At 47.4% G+C, this 16,536-nt stretch overlaps 1 protein-coding gene across 1 annotated transcript in view; it reads right to left on the bottom strand.

The window, feature by feature from the left end:
• Positions 1–3,408: 3,408 nt before the first annotated feature.
• Positions 3,409–16,536, bottom strand: part of Slc22a16 (solute carrier family 22 member 16) — a 36,790-nt gene continuing 23,662 nt past the window's right edge. The window contains exons 6-9 of the mRNA XM_052163093.1: positions 15,699–15,808; positions 9,738–9,837; positions 5,076–5,352; positions 3,409–3,572 (exon numbers count right to left, since the gene is read on the bottom strand). Coding sequence (XP_052019053.1) covers positions 3,409–3,572; positions 5,076–5,352; positions 9,738–9,837; positions 15,699–15,808 — 651 coding nt within the window. The remainder of the gene's footprint in view (positions 3,573–5,075; positions 5,353–9,737; positions 9,838–15,698; positions 15,809–16,536) is intronic.

Here is a 16,536-nt window from a genome sequence, read left to right as displayed (position 1 = left end):
CCTGTCCCTCCTGCTACTGGGTTCCAGGGATGGCCACAAACTATCAACAATCTTATTGCAAAAAAATCCCTCTTGACCTGTAAATTTAAAAATATATTACTCACAGTAATCCACCCCCTTGCAAATAGGGTATAAAAGATGTCTGCTTTCTGTGTTCAGGGTTGCCTCTGCCTGTGAGGATGAGCAAACCCCACGTATGTGGAACAATGTTTATCAAGCTTTTGCATCAATCTGTCGTCAAGCTGTGTTCTGAGGGGGTGAGGACAGAGCTGAGCTCAGACCCTGAGGGGGTCTGTTGAGTTACAACATTCTGTATGAGCAGGTAGCACAACTCTTTATAAGTTACTTGGATTATATAACCAAACTGTAATAAAATGTTATCCACGCCATGTCCTCCCCCACCCCCCACCCCCGCCCCCAGACAGGGTTTCTCTGTGTAGCTTTGGCTTTGTAGACCAGGCTGGCCTTGAACTCACAGAGATCTGCCTACCTCTGCCTCCCAAGCAGTGGGATTAAAGATTGGGTCACCACTGCCCAGTGCCATCCCCTGCCCCTGGGTAAGTCTTGATGACCCTGTAGCCAGCAAGATTTATTGGCTATGCTTAGCTGAAGTTTTGACTAAAGACATTTTTATGTCTCAAGCAGTCTCAGAGCTGTCCCCAAGTAGAGAGATCAGCAATACAAGTTACCTGTCTTGTTGGTCTTCATGACTGCAGTCACGATCTTCAGGGGGTCTCCACTGGTCAAATCTGGTTTTTATTCATTGTGAAGGAATCCGTAGTTTTTCTTTTCCTACTGCAATAAGAGCATGTTGTTCTCTTCCCCAGTGCAACACATTCCCTGCCTTCCGTTCTGAGGTTATCACATATTTATGCTGGTCTAGTTCAGCAGTCCTTCCTAAGTCCAGTGCACTCCAGCAGCTGTGGTATAAAGCACTGGTTAATCTATCTCTGGGACATTCCATAGCCCCTTTCTGTTCTGCGAGCATTTCCTTGGAGGTTCTGTTAGATCTCTCCGTAACTGTTTGACCTGTAGGATTATAAGGTACATCTGTAACATTTTTTTTATGCCACATGTCTAAAAAGTTGTATTCTACCGGATACACATTTTGATGCATCATCAGCTTTAATCTGTAAAGACATTTTCCTAAAAGCCATCGCCTCTAATAAATGTGCAGTCTCAGAGCCAGCCTTCTCAGAACTCAAAGCAGAAACATACTGATATTTTGAGTAAGTATCAACTTTAAGATGCATTAACACATGTACATATCTTAATTATCCAATGTCTACAAAATGAAACATATAATCTATTGTGTGACACTGCTACTGCTCTAAGGTAGAATCATTAAAGAGAATTAAGGAGATCCTTAACTCAAAATATTGTATCTCTGTGGGCTCCTGCTCTAATTCCTCAAGCCTGTTTGGAATTTTCTCATATGGAACTATCTTTTCTGCTGTCACTGGAGGATCCAGATTGAATTCTTTTGACGATTCATAACTCTGATTTAAGGGCTCCTCTAACCTCTGTTCCATGGCCTGTATGTAACCTAGTGTTCCACCTCTCAGTCCTCTCCTCATCTAAGTCTGTGTTATCTTGATTTTTCTTTAAAGGGATCTATAAAATTGTAATCACTACTGAACATGTATTTTTATGTAGCCAATCAAAACAAAACCATACGGGGGTCCAAATAAATGCCTTATTCTATGATGTTTTCCATTTTTTAACATGGAAAAATATTTTCTTTATTAATCTAATTTTCTCCTTCCTCTGGAGAATTCAGTTTATTTTTCTCTCTCCTTATTTTGGAGACTTTATCTTCTAGGTGCATTTATTTCTCTCTTAATGCTTTCTAAGCTCAATATCGTTTCCTGTACTTAAGTTTTCTTAAACTCTTTTCCGTCTTTATGTGGCTATTCTTTTTAATTTATTTAATTTTCTCTTTATGGACTTCATTTTGTTAAGTTCAAACTATTTCTCTGTCCATGTCTCTCTTTTTTTTATTGATATATTTATTTACATTTCAAATGATTTCCCCTATTCTGGACCCCCACTCCCCGAAAGTCCCATCAGTCCCCTTCCCTCCCCCTGTTTTCCTACCCAACCCTTCCCACTTCCCTGTTCTGATTTTGTTCTATACTGCTTCACTGAGTCTTTCCAGAACAAGGGGCCACTCCTCCGTTCTTCTTGTACCTCATTTGATGTGTGGATTATGTTTTGGGTATTCCAGTTTTCTAGGTTAATATCCACTTATTAGTGAGTGCATACCATGATTCATCTTTTGAGTCTGGGTTACCTCACTTAGTATGCATGTCTCTTTTTTAAATTTAGCATTTAAGCAGTTCCAATTTCTTCTGTGTGTTCCGTCTCCCTCTGCTGTTTAGGTTAGGACATTGCAGTGATTAGTTCTGCCCCTGTCTTTCCTTCCACTCACAGGGAGAGGTAGAAACCGCAGCTTCTGTGTTTGGGGACCTCTCTAGGCTGATATGCATTCCGTCATCTGTCTTGGACTCTCATGCCACCCTGCTGCACTGAGCTGAGTCGGTGTTTGCCAGGTCATGCCAAGCCTCTGATCTGGGGCTCCTGGTTGGCAGCGGCTTCTGTTATCCCCCAGCCTTGTGATCCTCCCAGCTCTCCCGATGCCCGGCCCCTCCCCCTCGGCTGGCTTTTCCCACTTTGTACAGATGCTTTGGGAGAAATGCAGTGCAGCTCTGGAACCCATCAGATGTGCTAGCGCCTGGCTAATCTTAAAGCTGCACAAGGATCTGGAATGCTAGTTTGCGACGCATGCTTCCGAGATCTGAGTAGGCGTGTCCCAGAGCCTTTGCTAGGAAACCATTAAAGTCGATGTCTCCGATGTCTCCTGGGTGCTAGTGCTAATCTTCAGGCACAGGAGCTCCATGCGTGCCCTCACGGAGAGTCCCTTGGTGACCTGCTTATCACAACTCTGCCTGGGCCCTCTGCCTCATCCCTACGTGGTCTCTGTACCTCTTTCCCCGTGGTCCTTCTACTTTTCTCTTCCTGGGACCCTGGTCGTGGGATCAGAAGTCCTGCCTTCTCTGCCTAGTCACGGAGCAATTAGTTCTTTATTAACAAATCAGAGATATTTGGGGAGCAGTCTTTATACAACATTAATATAGGAGATGGTTCAGGAATCAAGACAATCCCACTGTCTGTACTGTAACCAAGTCTGTGGGCAAAGAAATCAGCATCTGAATACACAGTGCACAAAACCATCCCCCAACACAAACTGATTTTATTTCATGTATTTTTACAAAACAATTGTTTAAAACTTTCTCACAACATTTTTTAATGCGATATATAAGTAACATGTGGACAGTAAGAATAACACCTCTCTAACACAAAGTAACTGAAGTCAACATCCCTAGTGCTGGGCACCATAGAAGACATTTATTTATCACCATCAGAAACCCCCAGGTTACTCATGCCCACATTTTCTATCTCATTTTCCATCTCAGTGTTCTCTTCAGGAAGGGCTCTGCCTGAACCCCAACTATCAGCATTAGGAGGGGCTCTGCCTGAACCCTCACTCTCAGCATCAGGAGGGGCTCTGCCTGAACCCTCACTCTCAGCATCAGGAGGGTCCCTGCCTGAACCCCGACTCTCAGCATCAGGAGGGTCCCTGCCTGAACCCTGACTATCAGCATCAAGAGGGGCTCTGCCTGAACTCCGACTCTCAGCATCAGGAGGGGTTCTACCTGAACCCCGACTCGCAGCATCAGGAGGGGCTCTGCCTGAACCCCGACTCTCAGCATCAGGAGGGGCTCTGCCTGAACCCAGACTGTCTGCATCAGGAGGGGCTCTGCCTGAACCCTCACTCTCAGCATCAGGAGGGGCTCTGCCTGAACCCCGACTTCCAGCATCAGGAGGGGCTCTGCCTGAACCCCGACTCCCAGCATCAGGAAGGGCTCTGCCTGAACCCCGACTCCCAGCATCAGGAAGGGCTCTGCCTGAACCCTCACTCTCAGCATCAGGAGGGGCTCTTTCTGAACCCCAACTCTCAGCATCAGGAGGGGCTCTGCCTGAACCCCAACTATCAGCATCAGGAAGGGCTCTGCCTGAACCCCGACTCTCAGCATCAGGAGGGGCTCTGCCTGAACCCCGACTCTCAGCATCAGGAGGGGCTCTGCCTGAACCCCGACTCCCAGCATCAGGAAACACTCTGCCTGAACCCCGACTATCAGCATCAGGAGGGGCTCTGCCTGAACCCTGACTCTCAGCATCAGGAGGGGCTCTTTCTGAACCCTGACTCTCAGCATCAGGAGGGGCTCTGCCTGAACCCCGACTCTCAGCATCAGGAGGAGCTCTGTCTGAACCCCAACTCTCAGCATCAGGAGGGGCTCTGCCTGAACCCCGACTCTCAGCATCAGGAGGGGCTCTGCCTGAACCCCGACTCTCAGCATCAGGAGGGGCTCTCCCTGAACCCCGACTCTCAGCATCAAGAGGGACTCTGCCTGAACCCCGATTCTCAGCATCAGGAGGGGCTCTGCCTGAACCCCGACTCTCAGCATCAGGAGGGGCTCTGCCTGAACCCTCACTCTCAGCATCAGGAGGGACTATGCCTGAATCCCAACTCTCAATATCAGGAAGGACTCTTCCTGAACTCCAAATCTCATCTTCAAGAGATGAGGCTGAATCCTCCCTCTCAGCCTCAGAAGGGGCTGAACTCCACCTCCAAACATCGGAAGGGGCTCTGCCTGAGCCCCACTTGCCGGCATCGGAAGAGGCTCTGCCTGAACCCCACTTGCCGGCATCGGAAGGGGCTCTGCCTGAACCCCACTTCCCAGCATCGGAAGGGGCTCTGCCTGAACCCCACTTGCCAGCATCGGAAGGGGCTCTGCCTGAACCCCACTTCCCGGCATCACAAGGGGCTCTGCCTGAACCCCACCTGCTGGCATCGGAAGGGGCTCTGCCTGAACCCCACTTGCCGGTATCGGAAGGGGCTCTGCCTGAACCCCACTTGCCGGCATCGGAAGGGGCTCTGCCTGAACCCCACTTCCCAGCATCGGAAGGGGCTCTGCCTGAACCCCACTTCCCAGCATCGGAAGGGGCTCTGCCTGAACCCCACTTGCCGGCATCAGAAGGGGCTCTGCCTGAACCCCACTTGCCGACATCAGAAGGGGCTCTGCTTAAACCCCATCTCTCAACAAAAGAAAGGGCTCTGCCTGATCTCCACCTCTTAAAAATATCAGAAGGAGTTTCGTCTAAACTATCCTTGTTTTCAGGCACCTGCTGTTCAGTCGTCTCCCAAGTTGATGTCATTGGTGTGTTCTGGGTTTCTGGAAGCTTCAGTGACAACAGTCCACTCAGTATGGCCAGGATCCCAAATAAAATCTAGATGATATGTAAAATAAATAAATAAATAAATAAATAAATAAATAAATAAATAAATAAATAAATAGCAATAGCAGTGAGACACAAAACCAGAAATGTGCCCCTCAGAGAATAAGAAGTACTGGACCCTATTCAGAGGGCAACAGAGTTGGGACTGACATCAGATTCTAATGTGTTTGCTGAGGTCTTTAGGTGCTAGGCTAGGAGTTCACTTTAGCATCATCGGAGGTTAATCTCAATTCATTCATTCACAAACCACTGAGGAGCATCTGGCCAAGAAGGAGAGCTAGCTCCTGCTTTCATGACTTCCCTTGCAAACTCTGCCCTGGGAACTACTGGCATAAGCCAGGCAGAGTTAATCAACTCTGAACATTCGTCAGGAACCAGTAACACACTGCATCATCCAGTGTCGTGGAGTTTCCTGACCCCTGAGAAAAGATCACAGGCTCAACCCAATTATAATTAAAGGATTTATTGATTACTGCTAGCAGGACAACAGTCTCTGGGCCAAGATGGAGATTGCCATAAGAAGGGTGGGGGTGGTGAGGGAGGGATTTTTTTTTTTTTTAAAGCTGAAAACCACTAAAACATCCGCACAAGGAAGCCAAGAGATGTTTTGCTCTGCCAAGATTAGTGGGTCAAGGTGACCTGAGTGCCTGCACAGGCAGGTTACAGAGCCAAAATGCAGTCAGTTGTAACATACCAAGGAGACGGTCGTGGCTGTGCATTTCTGGGTAGAAAGTAGGTGAGTCACGGGGGAAACCTGGGAACTTATCTTCCAGGGACTGGAGTTAGAGACAAATGATTGGTGGGTACCAAAATGGATGCCTGTCATAAAATGGAATCTTTGTCGCCGTCGTATCAGTTAATGATGAGGAAGAGGAACAAATGAATAGATGAAACTTCCAAAGAGTTGGAACCTACAGAAGTTAGGGGAAGCAAAGACCTTGAGAATTCATCACTGCACAGGTCTCTTTTCTTGCTTGTACATGAGGAAACAGCAGCAGCTGTTTTATAAAAAAAAAAAAAATCATTTGAAAACACTTAAAACTAAGCCCACTTAGGTATCTGTTTTTAAAAAGATTCTTTTTATTCTATAGTCCTTAAAACACCTTTGCAAATATCCTTCACTACAACTTTTTGTGTGGATTTATAGCAGTTTGCTTTCATGAATTTGTCTTCTTTTTGTGAGTTTTGCTCCTTGTTTTAAAGAACATTTTGATCTCTGTGATCTCAGCCTTCCTTCCTCCTACCCTCGATCCCTTCTGCCCTCCCTAAAAGAAAAAAAGAAGTGCTAGCTCAAAGGAGCTGCTTTCACAGAATCCCCTGCTTTAAAATGGCCGGTGGACTTTCTTTCCCTGAACACCTTCTGTGTGCATCCCTGAGGTCAACCTCTGACCGCCGCACACCCCTTATTTCTTTCCTTTTCTATAAACCAGGTCTCTCAAGCTAAATTTGCATAGCAAACTTGATTCCAGTCTGTTCTGGAAAGCTATCAATGATTTCGAAGTAATTGGATCAGTTAAGAGTTGGGTGCACTGTAATGTTTTCTGTACCACATCAGTTTGGGCCAACAAGGCACACATTCTCACTTCTTCAGCACTAGGTGATCATTTGAAAGGATGACCAATTTCACTTGATTCATCTGATCGCCTTCATGTTTTACTTGTACCCAACCATATACTTTTTACTCCACATAGCATTTTGGAGCTTGGAGATAACTCGACTCCTTCACTGTCGCCCCACTTTCCCTTAATATTTAAGGTAGGATAGTCAGTCCCCTGAAGTAGAAACTTAAAGGTCCTTTGGAAACTCAGTTGTGTCAGATGGTGTTTTGCTTGGGTAAACATGTGAAGGAGTGTTTTCCTGACGTGGACACGGGTGAGGGGATGTTTTACTAAAGAAGACACGCGAAGGAATATTTTGCTGATGCTGACACAGGTGAAAGGAAGCTTCTGCTAAAGTAGGCATGTGAAAGACTCGTGATAAGGGATTCTTCGCTCAAGGTACACATGTGTTGGTCTGTTGTACATTGTGTAGCTGGGCTCCATTTTTGGGGACCCCACAAAGAGGAATGCACCCAAAACTTCTGTTGATGTGTTGTGGCTTCTTGTCACTTCAGCAGATTGACAGAGACAGACTCGCGTGCTGAGGCAAGACCCAGGGGGGACATGAGATGCTTGGAGGGACATCAGTGGACAGCGACAGTGACCGTGACAAGAGGCTGGGCTGGCCTTGCTTGCATAGCTAACACTTCTTGGTCTTGAGTCTTCACTTCGTCAAGAGAGACGCAGCTGAGAACTTCTCCTGGCCTTCCTGTTGGCCCTGGTCCCACCTGCTGACTCTTGCCAATTAAGCTGAGGCCTGGCTGTTCCTGCTGTTACGTCACCACTGGCTGACTACCAGTCATGTTTTCTACCCCAACTCTACCCAACTGGACTGCTGTATATCCAGCCGTGTTTGTGAGCAGATCGGGCTGCCATTGTTGTTTTCCTGACAACACAGATAGGATTTGCTCCAAAGGACCATTTCTAAACAGATCCACTTCCCCCCATATCCTTTCTTTTCCACTACACCTCTGGTGGGTGGTGTACTAGAAGAGAAATACGTGTTGAAGAGCTATCATTAAAAGTATGCTTTGAAAAAGTTAAAGCTACAGTTCCCAACCAAGAGCATTTGCCAATGTGTCCAGAGAAAATGTGGGAGAAAATCAAGTCACACTGACCACAGCTATTTCTCAACCTAGAATCAGCTGATGAATGAAGCTGGGCTCTGGTAGCCCAGAGAAGCAGACTTTACTGAGTATTTCTTCCTGGGATTGAGAGTCAGTCCTTCAGGCCATTGATTCCTAAAGAGCAATTTGCTTTCCACTTATATATCCAAGATGATATTGGTGGGACTCAAAACTTTGGTTTCTCCTGAGATTATGTTAGTATATTTTACAAAAGTATATTGGTATGGTGTCGAAGAGCAAGCTTGGTTAATAAAATGTTATTTACACAGCATGAAGTCATCAATTTACTTCTCAGAGCCCACACAGAAAGGCTTAGTGCGTGTTTGCCTTCCCAGCACTGTGGAGACAGAGATGGGTAGATCCTGGGTGGGTGCTGGCTGCCCATCCACTCTAGAGTACTTGGTAATCCCCAGGTCAATAAGCAACCCTACCTCAAAGACAGGTGGCTCCTGAGGAACGCCTGAGGTTGACCTCTGGCCTCTGCACACACATACATACACACATATGAACACAAAGGGCACCTGCACACACATACACACAAGCAGTAAGAAGGCAGTTCTTCAGGACAATGAGAGCTGTGACCACAGATGTGAGGTGACGTAGGAAAGACCCACGGGATGAAGAAGTGGCAGTGTCCACATGTTGTGCTTGAAGTCATTGACTTGGCTAAAAGTAGGAGGGAAGAAGATGGTCCCCAAATCACTGACCAGCCCCAAAGATGTCCAGAAAGAATAGCCAGGAGGCTAACTGTAAGACATTTGAAAGCTGAAAGAGATGGAGGGGGGACACATTGAAATCTTGAAGAAAGCAGCAGTCAGAAGAGGAATGGGCACTAAGAGAGTCCAAGAAGCATAGAGGAACAACTCCACAGGGAGGGTTTGGAGGAAGAAGGCCACTGTGCTGAAGACCCCAAGTCCCAGAATGGAAGTACCCTGTCCTGCCATCCCTGCCTTCCTCCTCCCAGCCCCTGATTCCTCCAGATTGGCAAAGCCAGGCAGACCTGGGTATATCGGTGATCTGCCCATCCTCCCAGCCTCTCAGTCCTTCCCTGCTGCTTTCCAAACCCAAGCCAGCAGCTTGCATTGCCAGGACCAGGAGAGCTCAGAGCGGAGGAAGCCTCGCCCACGGAAAGCCCCTCAGGGCGCCACAGACTCTTGGAGAGAGCAGGCAACCTCCAAACTTTTCCCAGAGCAGCAGACCCACCATGGGAGTGGAGAGGCAAGGGCAGAGCTAGGTAGTGGGACAGATGACCAAGAGGTGACACGGGGTAGAGCTAGATCCCTGGCTGGAGTGCTGTGGGCTCCTGGTTAAGGGAGGAGTAGAGTGGACAGTAACTCAGACAGGCTGAAGGTGATCAGTGGACGATTGAGCCACCCCTACCTCCCTACTTACCCTCTGGTGAGCTGGCCTGTTTCTACAGACCTCCACTATACAGTGATTGTAGTGGCCTTCAAAGGAAGGAAGGAAGGAGAGGGACAGAGAGAGAGAGACAGAGACAGAGACAGAGAAAGAAAGTAAGGAAGGAAGAAGGAAAGAAAGGAAGGAAGAAGGAAAGAAAGGATGGAAGGAAGAGAGAGAGAGAGAGAGAGAGAAGTGGCAAATTGTCTGTGCTGCCCGTGTGCTACCCCGGTGTCTAGGACGCCGTAAGGACCTGCGGCAGGAGGATCCAGACTTTGGAGAAATGACTGGAGAGTGGGATGATCAGACTTGCCACGTAGGACACCGAGTTGCTGCTCCCTACAGCCAAGCACCTGAAAACACCAGGAGAGAGTTAACACACAGGCAACTGCCGGGAACGATCGAAGCAAAGGGTGAGGAGGGCGTCGGACACACACTCACAAAAGCCACCAACGGCCTCTACCCTCATTGTATGAGACGGGCTGTGTATATGAGCGTGTGCGTAAGAAAGGCATAAGCCCACGTCAGTCTACTGTGTTTACAGGTCCAAATTAGTATCAAGGAGCAGGCAGATTTGTTTAGGGTGGGGTATGGGAATTTGGGAGAACAAAGTTGTTTGTTTGTAGACTGTTCTATTAATGTCACTCGATATCTTTAAGACTTATTTTAACTTTGTTGTTTTGGATTGTGTGTGTGAGTGTGCACACACGTGCCACATGTGTACACATGCCCCTGGAGCTACAGCTCTAACCTGCAGTTGTAAGGGCTAATGTGCCGGTTCCCACCACAGCATCACAGCACAGAGGACTTGACTCAGGATACAGCTCGAAGGAAAAATGGAAGGGCTAAAGACTGCAAGCCCCACTTGCTCAAGGACAGACAACTTCTTGGAGTGCTGGGGGCTGTTGTTCATGTGAGATAACCAGCCACGGTGGGATTGCAAGATGGTGCAACCACTTTGAAAATCAGTCTGGCAGTTCCTCAGAAAACTGGGCAGGGCACTTCCGGAGGACCCTGCTATACCACTCCTGGGCATATACCCAGAGGATTCCCCAGCATGTAATAAGGATACATGCTCTACTATGTTCATAGCAGCCCTATTTATAATTGCCAGATGCTGGAAAGAACCCAGGTATCCCTCAACAGAAGAGTGGATGCAAAAAATGTGGTATACTTACACAATGGAGTACTATTCAGCCATTAGAAACAAAAGTCATGAAATTCTTAGGCAAATGGATGGAGCTGGAGAACATCATACTAAGTGAGGTAACCCAGTCTCAAAAGATCAGTCATGGTATGCACTCACTGATAAGTGGATAATAACCTAGAAACTTGGAATACCCAAGAAATAATCTACATATTAAATGATGTCTAAAAAGAACAGAGGAGTGGCTCCTGGTTCTGGAAAGACTCAATGCAACAGTATAGGGGAATACCAGAACAGGGAAGTGGGAAGGAGTTGATGGAGGAACAGGGGGAGGGAAGAGGGCTTATGGGACTTGCAGGGAGTGGGAACCCAGAAAATGGGAAATCATTTGAAATTTAAATAAAGAATACATCAAAAAAAAAAAGATTGTCTAATAAAAAAAAAATCTAAAAAAAGATAACCAGCCACACGCCTTCACTTCAGTAAACAAGTTTGCTGGCCCCCAACTACACTGGATCCTTGATCACATGTAGGCAAATGTACACAGGCAGGAAATGTGTCAGGATGTAAGCTTGGCTCCCTTAAATGACAGAGAGGAAATACCGCATCTTTGTGTGTTCTGCCTTTATGAGCACCTGGCTGATACAATTCAGTGCCATTCTCTGGGAATCCCAGGAATGGACCTGGCCACTGTCCGTCTTCCTGACCAGGATATTAAATGAAGCTTGCTTTAATTGGACAGTCATGGATTTGGTCTTTTTCCTCAAAAATTTCAGGTTTAGCACAGTAAGTCACCTGACATGAGTTCTGTTCAGTACTATAGGTCAAACCCAGGTTCTCAGGCATGCTGGGAGTTGTGGTTTGAATGTGAGATGTCCCCCACAGGCTCATGTGTTTTAACACCTGGTCCCCAGCTGGTAGCACTGTTTGGTACTACCCTAAAGAGGTAGAGCCTTCCTGGAGGAAATATGTCACTGGGGTAAGCGTTGAGGTGTTATAGCCTGGTCCCAGTTCCTTTTGCTCTCTCTCTCTCTCTCTCTCTCTCTCTCTCTCTCTCTCTCTCTCTCTCTCTCTCTCTCTCTCTCTCTGTCTCTCTCTCTCTCTCTCTCCCCTCCCTCTCTCTCTTCCCCTCCCTCTCTCCTCCTCTCCTTCCCCTCCCCTTACCCTTCTCCCTCTCTCTCCCCCTCTCCCTCTCTCTCCCCTCCCTCTCTCTCTTCTTCTCCTTCCCCTCCCCTTCCCCTTCTCCCTCTCTCTCCCCCTCTCCCTCTCTCTCCCCTCCCTCTCTCTCTTCTTCTCCTTCCCCTCCCCTTCCCCTTCTCCCTCTCCCTCCCCCTTCTCTCCCCTCCCCTTTTCCCTCTCCCTCCCCTCCCCTTCCCTTCCCCTCCCTTTTCTCCTCTCCCTCTCCCTCTTACTCCCTTTCCCCTCCCTCCTCCCCTCCCCTCCCCTTCTCCCTCTCCTTCCCCTCCCCCTGCTCCCTCAAGGATTGCTGATGTAATGGGGCAGGCCAGCTTCATGCTCCCTCTTCTAAGCCTTCCTTGCAAAGGCTCTCCCTACCCCTCAAATTATAAACCAAAATAAGCCCTTTTGCTCTTAAATTTTACTTTGTTGGGAGATTTTTAATCATAACAACAGAAATGAAACTAATATAGAAACTGGTACCATGCAACGGGACCCTTGCTCTGGTGTGCCTGCCTTTTAAACAGGGTTGAGACTGTTGAAGACTGCAGGGGGCCTTTCGGGTAGGTCTAAACGCATTGTCATCCTGAGATGGCCATGAGCATTTTGGGATCAAGGGAGGAATGTTGTGGTTTCATCGGGAGACGTCTCCTATAGGTGTCTGTGTTTTAACACTTGATCTCCAGCTGTGGCACTGTTAGGGAAGGCATGGATTCTCTGGGACACGGAGCCTTGCTAGAGGAGCCATGTCACCGTGGGCAAGCTTCGAACAGATGATCTGTCACTGGGTCACAAACCAGGCCAACCAAGACAGCCTTTAGTGGGCATCTTTTGAGTCGTGGGTGCGCCTTACCATGGCTCTCAATGTTGTAATCCCAGCATTTGGGTAGGAAGCTGAAGCAGGAGGATTGCTACAAGTTTAAGCCCACCCTAGGCTACAGTGTGAAACTCTGTCTTAAGAGACCACCACCAACAGAAAGTCAACGGTACTTCATCTTTTCTAGGTTGTACACGTGTGTCGGTAACTTGGCTATTAAAGTTTGGTGCTCCTATGAGAAAGAATTCACACATAAGCAGACCCTAAGATGCTCAGGAAGCCCCCAGAATCTGTTGAAGATGCCTTGTGTTACATATTCACATGCCAGGCTCTTCTCCTCCTTTCCTTCTTCTTCCTTTCTGCCCTTCCCCCCAGCACCCTGCCGTTTCCTTTCCTTTCCTTTCTGCTTTTCTGTCTGGCTTATTTTTGAGGACTTGTACCAGTGGCTATAAACCAACCAAATAAATAAAAAAAAAATGGTCTTACAAACACCATCATATACACAAGAGCAATAGCAACCAACATGGTTTGGTTGGTAGCCACCTTTTTGCATATTCTATGCATTCTCTCAGCAGATACATGTGCTGGGAATAGACTTGGAACTAGGGGAGCCCACAGTTCCCTTCACCCCCACCCCGGACTGCGCAGAAATCCATCTAAGTGCTCAGAGGCCCCCAGAGGCCACAGCAAACCACGTGCCCCACTCTGTTTCCGGAGCTCTGGGCAAGCAGCCCATCCCTTGCCGATGCCCAGATTTGTTTCCATGAGTGCTATTGCACACTTCCACTGAAAGGAAAAAAGGCCTAGGAATGGAGATCTGAGCTCTTTGAGCCTAATCTCATTTGAGTCTCAGCTCCATAATCTTTAGACTGGAGACCACGATACCCACCTCAACAGAATCATTTTGAGGAGTAAGGAATGCATGTTTATTAGATTTATACACACACACACACACACACACACCACAACGCATGCACACACACACACACACACCACACACACATAATACACACACCCAATGTTCCGTGTTCCCGAATGAAATACACACACACACACACACACACACATACCACACACATAATACACACACACCACACAACGCATGCACACACACACACCACACACACACATAATACACACACCCAATGTTCCGGGTTCCCGAATGAAATACACACATACACACACACACACACACATACACACATACAATCTGGGTGATCTGGAGGGAAGAAGAGAAACCCACATCTACACTCAGACAACTGGGATGGTGAACAGTTTTTTTGGGGGGAAGCTAAGTAAACAGCCAAGTCCTTTGCAAAAAGCTTAATGCCAGGTTCTTCTTTGGTACCGCTAACACTGGCTTTTTTATAGGCTAAGAAATAGACTCACTAAAAAACATTGTTTTTCCTTAGAAAATAAGAGCTTCTCCCAGGTATCATGGTCCATGCCTGTAATCCTAGCACTCAGAGAGGCTAAAGCAAGAGAAACCTAAGTTCAAGACCTGTCTGGGACACAGTGCAAATTCAAGGCCAGCCTGGGCAATTTAGCAAGACTTTGTCTCAAAATTAAAAATGAATGGTGGTGGGGTAGTTATGGATATAGCTCAGTGGTAGACTCCTTGCCTAGAACATGTGAGGCTCTGGATTTAATTGCCTATACAGAGAAGGAGGGAGGGAGGGCAGGAGGGAGGGAAGAGGGAGGGAGGGAGAGAGAGAGGGAGGAAATGAGTGAATGAGTGAGGGAGGGAGGGAGGAAGACAGGGAAGAGAGGGAGGGAGGAAAGAGGGAGGGAAGGATGGTCAGAGGTAGAATTACTGGATTAAGTGGGTAATATGGAAGGTCACTTGGAGGATTTAGGAGAGGGCTGTCAACAGGAAACTAGATCTTTCTAGGGAAAACTGGGGCATGGGCCTTTCATGGTATTGTTGTAATACTAACCACTGTTTAAACTTTAAAATTCAAAACTTTAAAATTCAAGATGATTCTGTAAATCAAAGGGAGAAAAGCCCTAGTCTAAACTGTGTGTCTGGAGGCAGAGGTGTGCAGTCTCTGGCCTCAGTGCAGACAGAAGGGGCTGCAGGAGGAGCTGTGGGAATCGGAGAATGCTCCCCTGCATCCACCCAGACCAAAAGGAGACTCCAGAACATCACCAGGGTTTCCACCTGTGTACACTGTGCGCTGCTCTCATGGGAAATGCCGGTAGATTCTTCACAGAGCTGGAAGGACCCTGGACTTCTGGTTACTGAGACCTCAAAGAAAGCAGGTGGTGACCCAGCATCACCCATAAACGTGTTTTAAATCCCACTCTCCTCCTGGGGCATCTGCCAGTGTAGCGTGGAGACCCAGGACTAGGATTTTGTGTCCGATGCCTCAGAGTTTCTTACAGCCTGGGGATGTACCTGATGAGGTCATCTCAGGGAGCCAGGGACTTGTCAGGGGCTAAACTGTGTCCCCTCAAAATGCAGATGTTAAGGTCTAACCCCCCCCCCACACACACACACAATATCTTAGACTTAGGAGACAGGGTCATTAAAGGAGAGGTTATGTTAAAGTAAGGGGTCCTAATTCAATAAAACTGGTACCCTATAAGAAGGTGGAAAACCAACCAGAGTGTCCTCAGAGCTTGGGTCTGGTGACACATGGTGATAAAGCTCCAGAGGTCAGCCACAAGTGGTCTCCAGTATCCCAACACTTTGGTCTGAGACTCTGCACCCACTGAACTATGACAAAGCGTCTCTGTTTAGCTGCCCCAGCCTAGCAAATGTGCATGCCCACTGTTAGAACACTGAGAGGCACACGTGGGGAAAACAGCCTTGTGTTACATGTATAGAGAATAGCAGACACCTATTTTATATAAGATTTGGTGTTACTTCAAATCAACCCCTTAATCTCCTTGCTAATGAGCTACAAACAGTGGCTTAGAGTCAAAATTATCACCAACGTGGAATTTCCCCGTATCTCAGAGATCTGGGGACCATGCATGGAAAGACCACATTGGATTTAAAGACCAATTATGATGAAATGACATGCAAGGAAAAAGTTACAGGAATCCAACAGGAAAATAGGAATCCTTACCTTACGGTTGTTGGATACAGCTCGGCCGTATAAAGATATATAAAGGCAAATACGGAGCCTATAACAATTTTGACAGTCAAAGCAACCACTCTTTTCACAGTCTTGTAATTCTGGTGGGGGGGGGGCGTGCACACACATACACAAAAAGAAAATATTAAATCATTAAAATCACTTAAAACTTCCTTATTCTACCGGCACATTTGAGAACAACAGAGTTTTGAATCTTCTATCTGTTTACTTTTGGGTTGCAAAAGCTTTTGGTCTCTCTGGGATTTAGGGGGAAATCTTTGAATGTATCCTCCCCTAACCCCAGAAGGACCGAAAGCCTGTCAGGATGAAGACCCGGGCCTGAGTGACACTCCCTTAAGCAGTATTGCCTGCACCAGCCACTGACAGACTGAAAGGAGCCCTCAAAGCAAAACGTGCACCTGGGGAGAGTAAGCCAGGTTTATAAACTGTCTCTAAACACAATCCTGTAAAAGTGTCTACTGTCTTTGTTTGTTGATTGGCACATCCCTGAAAACCTGCCAGTTTCCCCACCCACTGTAGGGAACTCCAAAGTGCTCCATTCTGTGGGTGGATCACCAGGCCCTTCCGCACTCTGCCATCTCCTCCCTCCCCCATCTCTGGGAGGGAGACTACAAGTGCCTCAGTGGGTTAGCCCACTTGATGCCTTTGCAGGGGACCTGGATTAGGGTTCCCAGCATCCACATGGCAACCTAGAGCCATCTGCAACTCCAGCATGCCAGGCATGTACACGGGACACAGAAATACCCATAGGCAAAACATCTTTACATATAAAATACAATAATAGAAAAATAAAAATGGCGGCCCTGGG

This window comes from Apodemus sylvaticus, chromosome 19 (genome assembly GCF_947179515.1).
Source record: "Apodemus sylvaticus chromosome 19, mApoSyl1.1, whole genome shotgun sequence".
NCBI classification, from domain to species: Eukaryota; Metazoa; Chordata; class Mammalia; order Rodentia; family Muridae; genus Apodemus; species Apodemus sylvaticus.
Note: the sequence above shows the minus strand (reverse complement) of the source record. Positions and strands in the feature narration are given on the sequence as shown.